Here is a 15901-nt window from a genome sequence, read left to right as displayed (position 1 = left end):
TACAAGCACAACTTGAGTTTAAGAAAAAAACAGAGTCATTATTAGGAATTAAAGGAGAAAAATGAGAAATTTTAATACTAGTAAAATTTCACCTCTCATCCCTCCTACAGATAGGTTTTCATTAAAAGCAAGGGAACACAGTGAAAGAGAAGAGGGAAACTATAAGGAGCAATTGGAAATAGGAGAGAAGCTCATTAAGGATAAAGTCCAGGACTAAAATTGTAATTGAAGGAGGGAAATTAATTCTTAAAACACTAAAAAAAAATTAAATTTTCAAAATGTATGTACTGAAGGATAAGTGGGAATGCCTTATGGGCAATGCTGACTTACTGGAACCAAATGTAACTGACATATTTGTAACAAGAGAGAAAATTAAATTCTATCTTAATAAATGCTTAACAGTAGTTTTAGAAAATTAAAAAAATCTTGAACAAATCAGGCCCAAGGCATTGGTGAATAAAATAACCTAAAATTTCTCAATTTGGGGATAGCTCTATTTATTTTTTTAATGTTATAAATAAACTTAAAAAAAATAAAATCCCAGTAACTGCCAGAAAAATACTGAAAACATCCAAATGTATAGTACAATATGCACCTTCTTCCCATTCCAGAATTTCACCATATAACACCATGTAAATTAGTAACAACTTTTTAATAAAAAGAAAACCATAAACCAGTTCTTGTAACTTACAGATAAAAAAACTATTTAAATAATGGTATTATTATAGTGATAAAGATTAAACTTCTTACCTAACCAAACCCCCTTTAGCATCTTCACCTGTCTTCTAACAAAATTCAAAAACCAAAACAAAACAAAGGAATGAGTTATGCAGACTCAATTATCTAAGGAAACCATTTTACTTAATGTGGAGATAATAGCTTGTACTCAATGATGGCAAAATAAACTCTGTGAACAAGCTCCCCATCCCATCCCACCCCAACTCAAAGAAAACCCAGCAGCTCTCACAGCCCAGCATACTTAAGACAATGCAAAGTCACGTTTACCAGATGCTACATTCAGAAATCACCAAGGAACAATAAAGAACTTCCTTGTCCTCTATGGCATCTTTAACTACAGAAACAACAATCCAGGAACGAATGGAAATGTGGTTGGGAAGAACCTCAGACTAGTAAAACTTCCATATTACAATGAATTAATTTTGGAAAATAAACAGAATAATTGCTGGGCTAAACATAAAAGTTTAGAATTTAAATCCTGAATTGTGTCAAGGTCTAATTATTGCCAATTCCTTTCAGAAAACAGATACTCTGAATTACATTAAAATTTTGAACTAAAAAAGGTTAATGTAAATAGCAGCAAGGTCACTGATATGCCAATTATTTAACATTTGGGTAACTACATATTAGATGACATTTGAAAAAAACATTATTGCCCTTGACAGATTATTAGCACCATATTATGTGGAATAAAAAGAGTATTTGTATCAACCACTTTCTAATGTCATCAATATGTAGCTAAAGCATAAGTATTTGAAAGAGCCTGATTATAATTAGCGTTCTAAAAAATGGGAGAAGATTGAAACGGTCATTTTTTGCATTATAAATTGGGAACTGCTTACTCAGCTAAATAGAAAAGTAGCAATCTATTTTAGATAAGCGGTTATCAAGAGTTGCTACTGGCAACCTGATTTTTTTTACCAATAGATATAAAACACATTAAGGAATAGAAAAGTTATTGAGACTTACTAAAAATCTCAAGGACATGGAGCATTATAAAGAAAGTTTCATATGCCCAAAACAATTCAAATAATTATTGCCTGAGTATATTAATCACTGTACCTGTGAAATTTTTCTAAATGATGATTATTTTTGTAAGGTATACTAAATATTTTTCTGATAAAATAGGGCAGAATAGCCTAGGAATATGTAGTAATTTCTTGGGCACTGTGGAGAATAAGTTTGATTTTCCCAGCAATCATAATAATCTACAATAGTTATCATGATGTTTCAGTAATTATAAAGAAAAGATTACCACACAAATGCTACCAAGTTAGCCATATGTTCTTACTGATGATCTGCAATGAGCATTTTTCTCAGTATCCTGGAAAATACAACTTTAAATGAATTTCTTTCTTTTCAAAGAAAGGGTCTTAAAGTATAAACTGCTACGCAGAAGCACAAAGCCTTTTAATGCAATCTTCTATAAGAAGTAATTTGAATTTTAAAAGACAATCTAACAGCAGATATGATTCCCACTGAGATACACCTTAATCCTTTCTTTCCTTGTTCTCTATTAATATTTGAATTCTAGACATTAATAAGTTGTACTAACAAGCATCCAAAGTATCAGAATTACCACACTGGAAATTTTTGTAGTAAAAATGTGAGACCATCTTATTTACATGAGTTCAACTTCTGTGAAACAACCGTTTCTGGGATTGTGTTGCTTAAAACAACTCTATCCAAAATAATACCTCATCAGTTATTTTTGGGTGCAGATAAATGAACAAGAGATTAATTGGTAAAGTTTCAGATTATTTCAGCCAATACTGCACTATGGTCCATTTACTATGGGCAAAAAAACCCTCTACAATAGAATGCTAAGGATATTCGGGTACTTATGGCTGGCCAGTGAAAACAGAAGACAGTTCTAGCAATTTCATCAGACATTTTTACAAAGTAAATGTCTTGATGAGCATGTGCTTTAAACTTAGTCACTCTTTATATTAATTTTATTTATTGGGGCGATGCAGAAAGTCACAAATGAGGGAAGGACACTAAGGTTTTAATAAGGGGAACAAAAGAGTTGTTTTCACCAGTATAGATTCACATTACAGTACACCAATATTGACAGCATTCTTTTGTCTATTTTTGGTACATAAGATGGAATCCTCTCTACACAGACCTTGTAAGGCTTCAGAAACTAAAAAGTAAAAAAAAAAGACCTATTAGTTTACAGTTTATTTAAAAATTCTGAAAGACACTGCAAGTTCTAAACTTTAGTAGTGCTAACCCATACACAGCCACTGGGTTAAGAACCCAGTAAAAGAGCCCCCCCTTCCAAGGAAGCGTGGCGACAGTGGAGTTGTGCAATATGGATGTTTCTTACTACAAGAAATGAAATTACACATGGCACATTCTCATTCATATTTTGTAATGTAAAAAGTTACAAACATACCTAATCAAATAAATAATAAAAAAATGAATTTGAATGTGTTTGTTAAGTATCCTAAAACCACTACATAGATAATGGCAACTTTCACTCACAGATTATTTACATGGTAATACCCAGTGTGGGTACACTGCTACAAAACTCAAAACAGAAGGAGTAAACTTGAAATGTTTTCCATAATAAAGATCTAGCAGCATGACTATCTAATGCTGTTTATCCCAACTGCTTCTGAAAAGTTTATTTTAATCCGTGTCTTCATCCAGTTCATAATTGTCTTTATCATAAATATCTTTTACTAAAAGAACCCGTACAAGCATATTTTCCAACGTATTTCGGTCCAGTGAAGTAGAAGTATACCAGACAGGACTATCTGTTGAACTTGAACATTCTGGTTGCAAATAAAAAACATCTGTTCTTTGATTAAGATTCTGTGGACTGAGGGAGAGAGGGAGGTGGAGGGGGAGGGAGGGAGGGAGGGAGGGAGGGAGGGAGGGAGGGAGAGGGAGAGAGAGAGAGAGAGAGAGAGAGAGACACCCCGATCATTTTCATGTAATAAACATATATTTATTTCCCTATAATATTCTCTTTTCCCATTAGAAGACTTAACCAAGACCCATTAATCTCAGAATGTTGCAATTATTGCTAACATTCTTTTACAAAGTACGAGACAAGCACATAGTTGCAACATTACAAATATTTTTAAATGAAGTCCCATACATATAAACAGCTACTGGAAGACAACTGCTCTTATTGCACTGGTTGACAGGGCCTCTCTTGCCATTGCTCATCACAAAATTATTTATTAATATGGTTTGACTGCATTGTTCAATCGTACATTTAGGGGTTGGCCTAACCATCATCTATAATATCATTCCTATGAAAATTCAAACTATAAAGTGAACTTCTAGAATAGAATCTGTTTGTAAAATAGGAAATGGCCACATTAGAAAATGATGTGAAACATTCTAAGGACTCTAACCTAAAAAGTAAAAGCAACAGGAAATAAAAGACATTATTATTTCTCTAGCCCGATACTGAAAAAACCCTGGTAATTAAAAAAAAAAAAATGGATGTAATTAGCCACTACAATTATCACTCCTTTTTACAAGTGCTACTGCTTAAAATTTTATTACTGCTTGATTTCACTTCTTTTTAAAATAGCCTTACAAAGATCGGTATCACAGAAGTTCAAGCGCAGAAATATAACAGGCATTAATGAACATTCTAATAATTTGGAGAACCTTCTTAAAGTTCTACTTGGATTCCAAAATTCTCACTTGACTGTGATCTACAAAAGGGTCTAGAAAAATATGAGTAAATTAGGAAACAGTCAAAGGCAGCAAAACTAACTAAAAATAAGAAAAAATATAGCAGCTCCTGGAGTTGTAAAATCCAAATCCCACTCTTCAAGACCGTTACCTGACTTCATGTACACTAATACATATTATTGTGCTTTACTATTTACCTTTTTGCTAGGTAGCATTCAAACATTTTCACAGGACATCTAGAAGGATTGGCTGTGTTTTCAATTTGTTCAAATACTGGCTCATCATCTTCATGTTTTCTTTTTCCAGTAGTAATTTTATCTTCAAAAAACAATAATAAGAAAAAAAAAACTTCCTAATCTCATTAACACAGAGTAATAGCCATTTTGTCACTCTACACTACAACAAAGACAGTCACAAAGGTAATTGTAATCTATGGATACTCATGGGTTTTAAAAACAAGAACCACTATGTAGCTGAAAATTGATAGTCACTGTGCTACAAACATTATTTTTGAAGAAAAGCGGGGCTATGAATCACTTAAGTTTTATTAAATATAACCGGATACCTGGCATAATATCAATGGCATCCCTCAGCTAGACAAAGTAGGGACAACCCTGCCATAAATAGTCCCAAAATGAAAATTGGCTACTCTACCTTCACTATCAGCTCCACACAAGGAAGACACTTGGTATCGAAGACATGCTTTGTTTTCCATTGTTACAGAATTTTTTTTCCACTGCCTAAATACGGTGCCAAAGGAAAGCCTTAAATGTTGCTCCACTGTTTTCAGGCCAAAATATTTAGTGTTAAAGTAGAACAGTGTATTCAGAAGAGCTACTGGAGAGTGTGATCCTAGCTGTTTAATCCTCCAGAGATAATCTTCTTCAACACGAGAAAAAATTGACCCTTAAAAAAGAATAAGTATTAAAGGCAATAAACAACAGAGGTAGAAATGATACAGGTATGACCTTCCCTCTTACAAGCCCAAATCATGCTTCAAAAATGTATCAATCATGAAGAAAACATCAAGAGATTCCAAGGATTTTTATCAAACTGACCAAAAAAAAAATTCCTATCTAAAATTTCAGGTTAATTTAAAAATGCACAAATAGATAAAAGAAGGTCTATTTTTATGCTGACCATCACCCTCAACTCCCCATCATTTCATTAAAATAGAATGAAAGCAGAAAAGGGAAACATTTTCCAGCAATTGGAAAATGGATGAATAAACTGTGGCACATATTAACATATAATACACTAAAGTACTAACAGACCTCAAAATGATGAAAACGGACTGAAAGGAACCTAGGAAGAAGTGCAAAAATAGATGTGGAGAAAAGTAGAAATAAGAGAAAAGGCACCAGAAGGGAATAACAATCTCAATCTCGTCTCCTGAGGGCTGACATGAAATAACTGCCCTCTCTCTGCAGACCTAGTAGCAGTATAGGTGAAAAATAAGACATATAGTGACAGCCTTGGTCGATATGCTAGTCTGGTAATCTTACTGTTTTTGTTACAACAGAGGAATCTGTAGGAATAAAGATGGAGTTACAGGGAAATGATAGCAGCATTTCTTTAAAACATTAATTTTTATTAAAAAGGAAGAATCCAAATATGGTTACATTCTTCGAACCATAAGATATTCATATACAGTTTGGGAAAGAATAAGCAGAACAACCACTTTTAAAAATATGAAAAACATTTCTGCTATATGACTATAATTACTTTAATTTATAAATTTTCTCTGAGCAGCAAAATTATCAACACCTTTATCTAACATATCTATATTTCTTTATTCAATCCTTAAGCTATATACAATTTAACATCTTATATCTATTTATTTTAAATAAACACACAAAATATTACAGAAAATATTCATAGCAAAAAGAATATTACCATCTGGAAGTATACTTGGTTGCCAACTTCTAAGAATTTTACTTAATTCTTGTTCAAATGTCTGGTAACCTGGATCAATAAATATGTTGTCTTTTCGATTACTACCACACAAGTACTACAAATTTTAAAGAAATAAGAAAAAAAAGAATTAATTCTAGTGGAATAAAATTTGCTAGTTAGGAACAAAATTAGAAAAAAAAAATCAGTTTATTCACTACCTGACTGAAAAACTAAATAAGAGAGGTATAACATATAAATCAAATCAGATATCTGTGATGCACTTAACACAGTACCTGGAATATATAGTAAACGTTTAACAAATACTTCTTCCTCCACTCTTCCCCCATTCCAATTAAAAAAGAAAACTATTGGCTTCAGGTAATTTTGGCAGAAAATGATCAGTACTTAATGGCTCTAAATTAATCATGAATTATCATTAAAGTACTATTTTTAAAAGTTAAAACAATCACTGAAGATTGTAAAATAATCTTCCCACTAGCCAGATACCAATTTTAAATTTCACAGATTATAAGAAATAAATCAGAAAAAGTTTAAAAGGAAATATGTGGTAATAATTAAAGGTGTGGAAAACATCAGGAATGATAATGGTCCTGTTAACTAACCTACAGATATCTCTATTCTCACCTAACTTAAAACACACACTTCACATCTTAGCGGCATAAGTTTGCATTCTTGAGAAACTAAGTCTCACTAAGCTAGAGTAACTTCTAAGAGTGAGGGTTGTTAATGAAAATGACTAGAGTAAAAGCCATGAAAACTCCATCTCATGAGCCTGGGCTAACTGTGGTTTTGTCAAATTACCCCATTTGAATAATGCATAGAACTAAATGAGTCATGGGTTAGACTACCACTTGGAAATGAAATTTGTCCTTCCTTGGTTACATAAGTCTAAATTATACTACTTATCCTACCTCTCCACTCCTGCTTTAACTGAAAAAAAAATGCTTTCTTAACTCAGTTCACGAAGCTGTTAACAATGATACTCAAAGCTCAACATCAAAGCTAGCTTTCAGTATTCTACCTTCATACTCTGGGGCTACCACAAAATTACTAACCTCTTGGATGCCAAGGCAAAGATAATAGATGCTGTCAGGTGCATAGTTCTCTCCATTTGGCCTTCGGATTTCATTGACAAAATGGGCCAAGCCATAATTAAGTTCAGCTGTAGTGTGAGATAGTAGATCCTCTTTTAACTTTACTGACTTAGCTAGAAAAAATACAGCAAAGTGATTATAACTCATTTATGGTTATTATTTAAGACTGTTTCAAGCCACAAATACATTAAGATTCAATCTAATTCATACAGATTTCTTTTTGGTGGGTTTCTCCTCCTATGCTTCCACACTCCCCTCCACCCCTCTCCAACGAAAATAGCTATCAAAAGCTTAGGTCAAAAGACAAAATTCTAAGGAAACAGAATCAAAATACTCACTGGATTTTAGTTCATCTGATACCAGTAGGTCTTCGTCAAGTTGCCTAGTTTTGACCCAGTGTTTCCATGCATTCACACCATATGTATATTTGAAAGGAAAGCTGCATTCCGAATTATCAGAACTATCATCATGGGACTGGTATCCTGACACAGCTTTTCTTTTTGCTCCCTATTAACGAAAACATCCCTGTAAAGTCTTTTTTTTTTTATTTTTAAACCTAAATTCTTTTGCATGTAACAGAAATCACCACTCTTAAAAACAATTTTCAAATTGTTAAGTAAATCTTGTAACAGTTGCACATTTTGCTAAATGCAGTGAAATTATGACTGGCCCCCAAAAAAAGAGATAAGAAAATATGTTTCCCATGCACCCACAAAAGTGGGTGACTATGGAATGCTACATAGGAAAAGTAAGACTCAATATTTTTCTTAGCTTTGGAAACTGCTTTCCCCTTCCCTTTAATATGGGAATGTCTTCTGAGAGGAGAAGAGAGATACACTGAGAAATGTCGATGAAATAAAACAATAAAACATACTACAACAAGTCACATACTTTCAATTAAAAAAACATTTCTGAGGTTAAGAGAACTTTTGCAACATGACGTTGAACCAACATGTCACCTCAGGAATATCAGAATAATTTCTAGAATTACTTTATTTTTGAGAAAATTTAACATGAGCTTAAATATGTTTGCCTTCCAATGGGAAGTTAATGTAAAATGGAACTATTTTTTTAAAGTATCTTTTAAAGGAACTCATAATCTAAAAATAACTGTGCACCAAAAAAAGAGGAAATTCAAAAAGCTACTCTTGAGACAACAGATTTTGTATTCAGGCTGTCTCCAAACAATTATTATTTTTGAGACTACCAAATTGAGCATTTCAATCATCCATAATGGATGTGATATACCTCAGAAAATCTAAATCTGGAAACCTGGTGATAAAATATTCAATGATACTACTGGATTGGCTACCTTAAGCCTGCCTACCCACAACTGGTGGGAAAATAATTGGTCAAATTGATTAGGTTAATTAATTTCTGTAGACCTCTAGTTCTAATAGCCATTTACATCATAAACAAATCACTCCTGTCCAAAGAACTGATTTTATTTTTTCTGAGCAACTATTTAATTTCAATATATTTATAGGAATAAGTAAAATGTTAAGTGAAAAATAATTTATTTTTAAAAAGTCACTGATGAACCAGATAGAAAGGGTCCTCATAATTTTAAAGTAACCTATGTATGACACCTCTTAAAAGATTTTTTTAAAATTTAAGAGAAAAAAATGTAAAAGATTGCTTTCTCCTTATCTTAAGGGTATATTAAGACTACACTTAAGTGCTATTCTCAACAGCCAAAAAAAGACAATTTAGCAGATAGCTGGAATTTTTTACCTTCTTTTTAGACCGAGGTCTTGGCTGCTCCTCGTATTCTTCCCCAAAGACAGGTGGTAATAGAAATTCATTTTCCATATCAAGCTCCTCAGCAGCTAAAAAGCATATTAAGTTATTTTCACATAAAAACATAAAGTGTCTTAAGTTCCAGAACTACAAGAAGAATGGGATTAAGACAGACTGCAAATCAAATGAGCCCTGCCTGGGCAATGGGTAAAAATGTGCATTTTCATTCTGCATTTTCCAGGAGAGAGGTCAATCCTTCTCCCCGCTAAAAAAAGCAGCACAATCTGCTCTTTTATAGCCAAATGAAAACTATAATTAGAGACAATTCAAGCATGAAATGCATAGAAAACTATATAAAATGAATAAGGTTAAGAAAAATTTCATGAACTCTGAAAGACAGGGTTCAAAAATAGAACTGTTGATCAAAATATTAAACTTCATATATGACTTACAGTCAAAAGTAACTTCTAACAAAGAACTCACACTGATAAGAATATTCTGGTTATTTCATTTTTTTTTAAACTGGATAATACCTATGAATTGGCTTCTTCTGCAACATGGTAGGACAACTTCTTCGGTGGATACATAAAAACTAATCTTTTCCTACTTGGTATAAATATGTCTTGATTTTCCAAAAAATTCCCAACACACTACATATTTAATCTCCACTACTTTACAACCATTCTCCTATGATCCTAGTGACAACCTAAAACTGTGTTTCTTAGATAAGTCATGCTAATTCAGCTTAAACAACTATCACTAGTACCAAATGAATCCTCTATAGGGCCTTTTTGTGATTTCTATGCCATCCCAGGTAATGAGTTAGGGAACCAGGCAACAAAGGTAGTGATACTACAGTTTTAAGTGAATGAAAAATTATAAAAACAAAACAAAAATATAATGAACGTATATAATAGTATTTCAGTACCTCTAGGAAAATCAATTTCAATATCGAGGTCTGGTTCATATGGAACATCGGGCATATTTACTTGTGTTTCTGTGTCAGAATTCTTCATGGCATCTGTATCTACTGTTACATCTGTTTCAATAATTACACCTGAAATAAGTTTAGAAATATTACATGTGTAAAAATACTGACACAAAACACATAACATATTCAAAATTATGAAACCCATCTACACTGAATTTTAGAAAACAAAATCAAGGGAAGGCACTTAACAAAACACACTAAACATCAAAAGAAGAACAAATCTGCCAAATTCTCATGGAAAATTCCAGAAAGCAGAAAAATAAAGTTGTCTAAACATAAAAAATTTTACATTTTCATAAGCAATAATCACACCAACAGTTAAATCTAAAAAGTCTTTAACTTCAATCTACCTAAACTCTCACAACAATTGATGATGAGGTAATAATATAGCCTTAATGTGCAGAGTATTCTGGAAATGTTCTGATTAGTAATACTCAAAAACATTTTAGATTAACATGTGTTATTTCATGTTCCAACGGAAGCACAAATAGCATCACTGAACAACTGAATCAATTATTCTACACTCATTAACATTTTTGTCTAAACAGCCAAACTAAATCATTGAATCCAAGAGGCTCCCAATCAACTGTCTATGGCCCATTGCTTGTCTGTCACCATTAGCATATAACCTGCCCCATGTACTAGCCTGCCTCCAATATAGGTTTCACTTATTTTCTTTACTGACCTTCATTTTTATATGGAACAAGAGTTCAGTACATTATTTTTACTACGTAAAACTCAATGACCTCAAGCTTCTACTGAATATTTCATTGTGAACTGACATGCTAATGTGTAAGAACTATGGGTAATAATACTATTTGAGGTAAATTTGTCAACCATAATCCCTCTGTAAACCATTATAACAATGAACATTTCTGACCCTTTGGTCTACTCTCTATCCAGTTAATTCAGATGCAGATGATAACCATGAAATACAGATATTCCACTACTATCAAGAATTCCTAATAATCTATGTATATAGTGTCTTGAATATCACCTAAATTTATTTATTATCCATCTGGATATCTATCCCCAACTATCAAACACCCTTGAAAAGCAGTGGTGTACAAGACAAAAATAATACAAAAAGAAAATGCATGAGGCATTCAACATCAAACACAATGCTGTTTTAATATTCAAAATGCAGGAAAAAACCTCTAATGTAGCTATGAATCTAACAGTTTGGGGAAGATTCAATGTTCTTTGTGGACAGTGATTTGGCACAATTCTACCAACAATTTGGCTTCAGTCAGTATCTACTATTCATACTTTTCATGAAGTCAGCATACATTGTATTTACAGTTATCTTTTATATAAATGCATTCAAAATTTCTTTGCATTTAATGCCTTTAGGTAATCACAAATTCAGGTATACTTGTGAACTACATATAATCTTTATATTCTTCTTGAATTATGTCACCAAACGTGTTTCTTGCAAAACCAACACAAAAATCTGAAGGTTCACAAAGTTTTAATGAGGATTTTAAGCCTTGATGAGTTATGATTAAGAGGCAGTATGAGATAGCGGAGTGAATGCTTCACCTATAAAGTTCATGTCCATCCACTGATAAGTCTAAAAAACATTTTATCACTGTGGCCTTCATCCTACTATCCTGTTGGCATATTAAATAATTCAAAAGATCCATGATTCCATTAGTATTACAGTCCCTCAATAACACAGAACAGAGTCTTCAGGATAGGGTAGCATTCGTGAGTTGCTAAGGCCAAAAAATTAGCACCTGGTGGTCCATTCTATGATGATGAGCATCTCCTGATTAACTAGAATGTAATTTAAGACAACAAATGCTAAGCTGGCATGCCACTTAGAAAGTAATAAGCTTTCAAGAAACTACAATTGGGAATTGGTGAAGGAATTAAGAAAGGAAATACCAAATTATTTGTACTACCTTTACTATTAACTTAAAATATAATTACGTTGTCAATCTGTTGTCAAAAAATATTATTCTCTAATGTCAATTACTGAATTATTGGTGGCACTGCTCTCCTTCCATCATCAATGAGGCAGATGTATCTCTTTACAGAACAAATTCTGTTAAAATAAAAATGCTAAATCTTGTAATGTAATTTCGTTACCATGAACACTGTTTTGAAGAGGTAAGTCATTACCAACAACAGGGAACACTGGTAAATGCAAGAAAAATAAAAATTTGTGATAAAGAAAAAATGGAGGAGAAAATAAGGGTATGGGAAAGAGAGCAACAGGATTTAAATTATGAGGATGCTTTGAAGTATCTATGTTTGAGTAAGGGTAGCCAGGTAAAGCAATGGATAAAATGACAAGCCTGAAGTTAGGAAGAGTCATCTAATCTCAGATACTTCCTAGCAATGTCACCACAGAGAAGTCATTTAAACCTGTTTGTCTCAGCTTTCTCATCTGTAAAAAGGACTGGAGAAGGAAATAGCAAATCACTCCAATGTCTTTACCAAGAAGAGTCAAACACAACTAAAAAACAAGTTGGAGTAAACTGGTTTATACTACATACACACACACATGTACGCACGCAAACACACACACATTTCTTACTATTGTACTCACTGTTAATGTCAGTGGCTTCTGGTTTTGCTTCTTCCTCAGCCATTACATCTGCTGTCACTGTAAGTAGCTCACCACCAAGGGGATCTGAACATGCTTTTTTCTTTAACTCTTCAGGTACTACAGGAATTTTTTCATTACTCTCTGGTGGAGTAGGCAAAAATATAGGTACTGGCACCTAATAAACCAAAGTATCCACTGTTATTATAAACTAAAAAACTATTAGTAAATATCTATTACAGTGAAAATGATTTTGATACCCGATTTACTTTTATTATGCTACAATGTATGCAACTTTGAAAAGAACATGTTAATTGCTAGTATTTTCCAGGTAAACATAGAAAAATGTTTTTCAAGCATCTAGAGAAAATTAGAAAAAAGGTTTTTAGAAGCTGAATTACTCATATACCCAGTGACAGCAGCAGAACACTGTCAACATAATGAACAGCAGATAAAACCGATTTAGAAAGAAATAACAAAAACTTAAAGTCCAGCATTAAAACTAAAGGCAGGTAATATCCCAGCATTTGATAAATCCTAAATAACAAAACATTGGGGAGGTGAATTAGATTTAAGAACTGTTGGGAAAACTAGATAACAATATGGGGAAGAAGGAGAGATAAAGCACACTGAGCTTAGATCCATATCTCATAACACAAACAGAAAAAATTCCAAACATAACAATAAATATTAAAACATAGCACTGAAATATTGTGAAAAATTGAATTTGTATCTTGAAATTATGGAGATGATATTTATTCAATGAACAGTATGATCAGGAAGAAAGCAAAATGATCTAAAGATACTGAGATGCTTTCCCATATTCTTCTGTATTCATCATACTGGGTTTAAGTTTGTTTGGTTTTTTTTCATACCGGTGTCTCCTTTAACTTAGCAATATAATCCCCAGTAGCCTTCTCCCTTCCCTCAAAGGCTTCCCATATAATAAATAGTATTTAAAAAAAAGACAAATAGAAAGAGGTTTTAAAAAAACCATCAACATTGATCAAAACACTGAAAGACTGAAAATATGCACAATGCACCACACTTATGGAGCCTCCCACCTCTGGGAAGAGGTGGAGATATCTCTTCTTTCAAGCCATTTGTAATTTTGCAACATTCGTTTTTATAGCTGATCTTTCCATTTGCATTGTTTGGTCATCAGATATACTATTTTCCTGGCTTTGTTTACTTCAATCTGCATTAGTTCATAGGGATCACTCTATGAGAAATTCTCTGTATTCATCACATTTTTAATTTCCTTCAGCACAAAATATTCCACTGCATTCATGTACCATAATTTCTATAGTCACTTCCCAATGAACAACTATTTTGTTTCCAATCCTTTTCTATCACAAAAAGTACTGCTAAAAATATTTTTTATCAATATCCTCCTTGGGTATAAGCCTAGTGGTCTTAACTCTAGGTACAGGGGGTACAGACAGTTTAGCTAACATAAAATGTATATTTCCCAAATTACTTCCCAAAATTGCTATATTGATTCACAGATCCACTAGCATGCACTAGTGTACTTTTCTTCCCTCAACCCCTCTAATAATCAAATATTTCCCATCTTTTGTCACCTTTAACTATTTGCAAGAGGTCAAGTGAAAATTCAGGGTAGTTTACGTTCTACAACAAAGGATGAACACAAACACAGTCAATTCAGGTATCAAAACTTGTGTAGCTTTTAGATGAGCACCCAAAAGATAAAGCATCAGCTTTGTTAATTTCTTTAAACTGATTACAAAGTGAAGTAGAATCAGATGACCAATTGTACATGATAACAATAATCATATAAACAAAATCAATTTTAAAAACTGTTGCAAAATCGTAAAGAAAAAATCTGGACTCAAGTAAAACGTGAGGTAGCACTGCACCACACTTTCTATGCAGATCGAACATCATATAACCAGATTTTTTTTAAATACACTGTTATTCTTGATGAATGTTTTCCTTCTTTTTGATCCTTTATTAAAAAAGATGGCTCTCTAGGAGGTGGAGGGATACATCAACCAGGGTAGGGGATCAAAGGCTGCAATAAAAATATCTCAAAATAGAGGTGTTATATACCTCAAAGTAATGAATAAAAAAAGTGAAGCTCAATCTGAGAAATAATTCTCCCCCTAAGTCTTCCAGGAAACAAAATCAGAGAACTAATATTTATGACTTATACAATAAGACCCATTTCTGTAATAGTTAAGTGGTCAAAAGACAGTACAAAGCATGCTAAAAGGAAGAGAACTTATCAATAGCATATCTGTGTGTGTTTGTCCTTTGCTGCCGAAGCAGACCATGCTGATCAGAGAAATAATGACAAGACTTGCACTTGACTTCGTTTTGAGTGAGGGAGGGCTGTGCAGGTTACCAGCCTCACTTCTCCTTCAGAGCCATCTGAATCCAGTGACCAGATATTCATCAGGATGACTGAAGATGACCCAGGGTGAGGCAACTGGGGTTAAGTGACTTGCTCAAGGTCACACAGCTAGTAAATGTCAAGTGTCTGAGGTGAAATTTGAACTCAGGTAGTCCTGACTCCTACACTGGTGCTCTATCCACTGCAACACCTAGCTGCCCCTTCAATAGCATATCAAATTAGAAATGAAGTCATATGTCAGATTTTTTAAATGGAATGTCCCTGTATCTCAGCAACTTCACTGTGCTCAATTAAAACAGTACCTTGTTTACAAAAGTCTGTTGGATCTCAAAGATTTAACTTACGGGAACAGGAACAGTTGTAGGAACAGGAATGTTCTGACTGTACATATGCATGGGCACTGGGATATACACAGGTACAGGTATAGGAACCGGAATATATTCGGTTTTCCAATTGTCTTCTAAAAAGCCAAGATAAGCAAGTTTAGGCAATGGTATTAAATAGTGCTTATATTAACTGGTAAGAGTCAAATAAATTCAGAGAATCATAACATTCTGAGTAAAAACCAACTTGAAACTCTACCATGTAAAAAAGGCAGCTTACAAAAATAATTAAGAATTGGATCCTCTTGAAGCTCTGATATTCCTGATGCAGAGCTATATTTCTCCTGAGATATGTAAAAATGGAATTTAGGCATACACAACACTCCTCTCCCCCAAACAAATGGACACTGAAAGGAACTTTTTAAAGTATTAAAAGTCCTAAACAAAATATTAGATTGAATGAAAATTAAAAAGTCCCTTGGCCAATAGGTTAAAAGTGAATAA

General features: G+C 33.1%; 1 protein-coding gene across 4 annotated transcripts in view; it reads right to left on the bottom strand.

Moving 5' to 3' along the window:
- Positions 1-2675: 2675 nt before the first annotated feature.
- The window catches only part of ZMYM2 (zinc finger MYM-type containing 2), an 89837-nt gene continuing 76611 nt past the window's right edge, over positions 2676-15901 (bottom strand). For all 4 annotated transcript variants that reach the window (XM_072611665.1, XM_072611668.1, XM_072611666.1 and 1 more), the window contains 10 exons: positions 15419-15534; positions 12701-12875; positions 10081-10209; positions 9147-9241; positions 7751-7919; positions 7374-7525; positions 6298-6412; positions 5056-5307; positions 4599-4719; positions 2676-3568 (listed from right to left, as the gene is read on the bottom strand). In XM_072611665.1, the coding sequence (XP_072467766.1) occupies positions 3376-3568; positions 4599-4719; positions 5056-5307; positions 6298-6412; positions 7374-7525; positions 7751-7919; positions 9147-9241; positions 10081-10209; positions 12701-12875; positions 15419-15534 (1517 nt within the window). In that variant the 3' untranslated portion in view covers positions 2676-3375. The remainder of the gene's footprint in view (positions 3569-4598; positions 4720-5055; positions 5308-6297; positions 6413-7373; positions 7526-7750; positions 7920-9146; positions 9242-10080; positions 10210-12700; positions 12876-15418; positions 15535-15901) is intronic.

Source organism: Notamacropus eugenii, chromosome 5 (assembly GCF_028372415.1).
Source record: "Notamacropus eugenii isolate mMacEug1 chromosome 5, mMacEug1.pri_v2, whole genome shotgun sequence".
Classification (NCBI taxonomy): Eukaryota; Metazoa; Chordata; class Mammalia; order Diprotodontia; family Macropodidae; genus Notamacropus; species Notamacropus eugenii.
The sequence above is the reverse complement of the archived record's forward strand: the minus strand, read 5'-3'. Positions and strand labels throughout refer to the sequence as shown.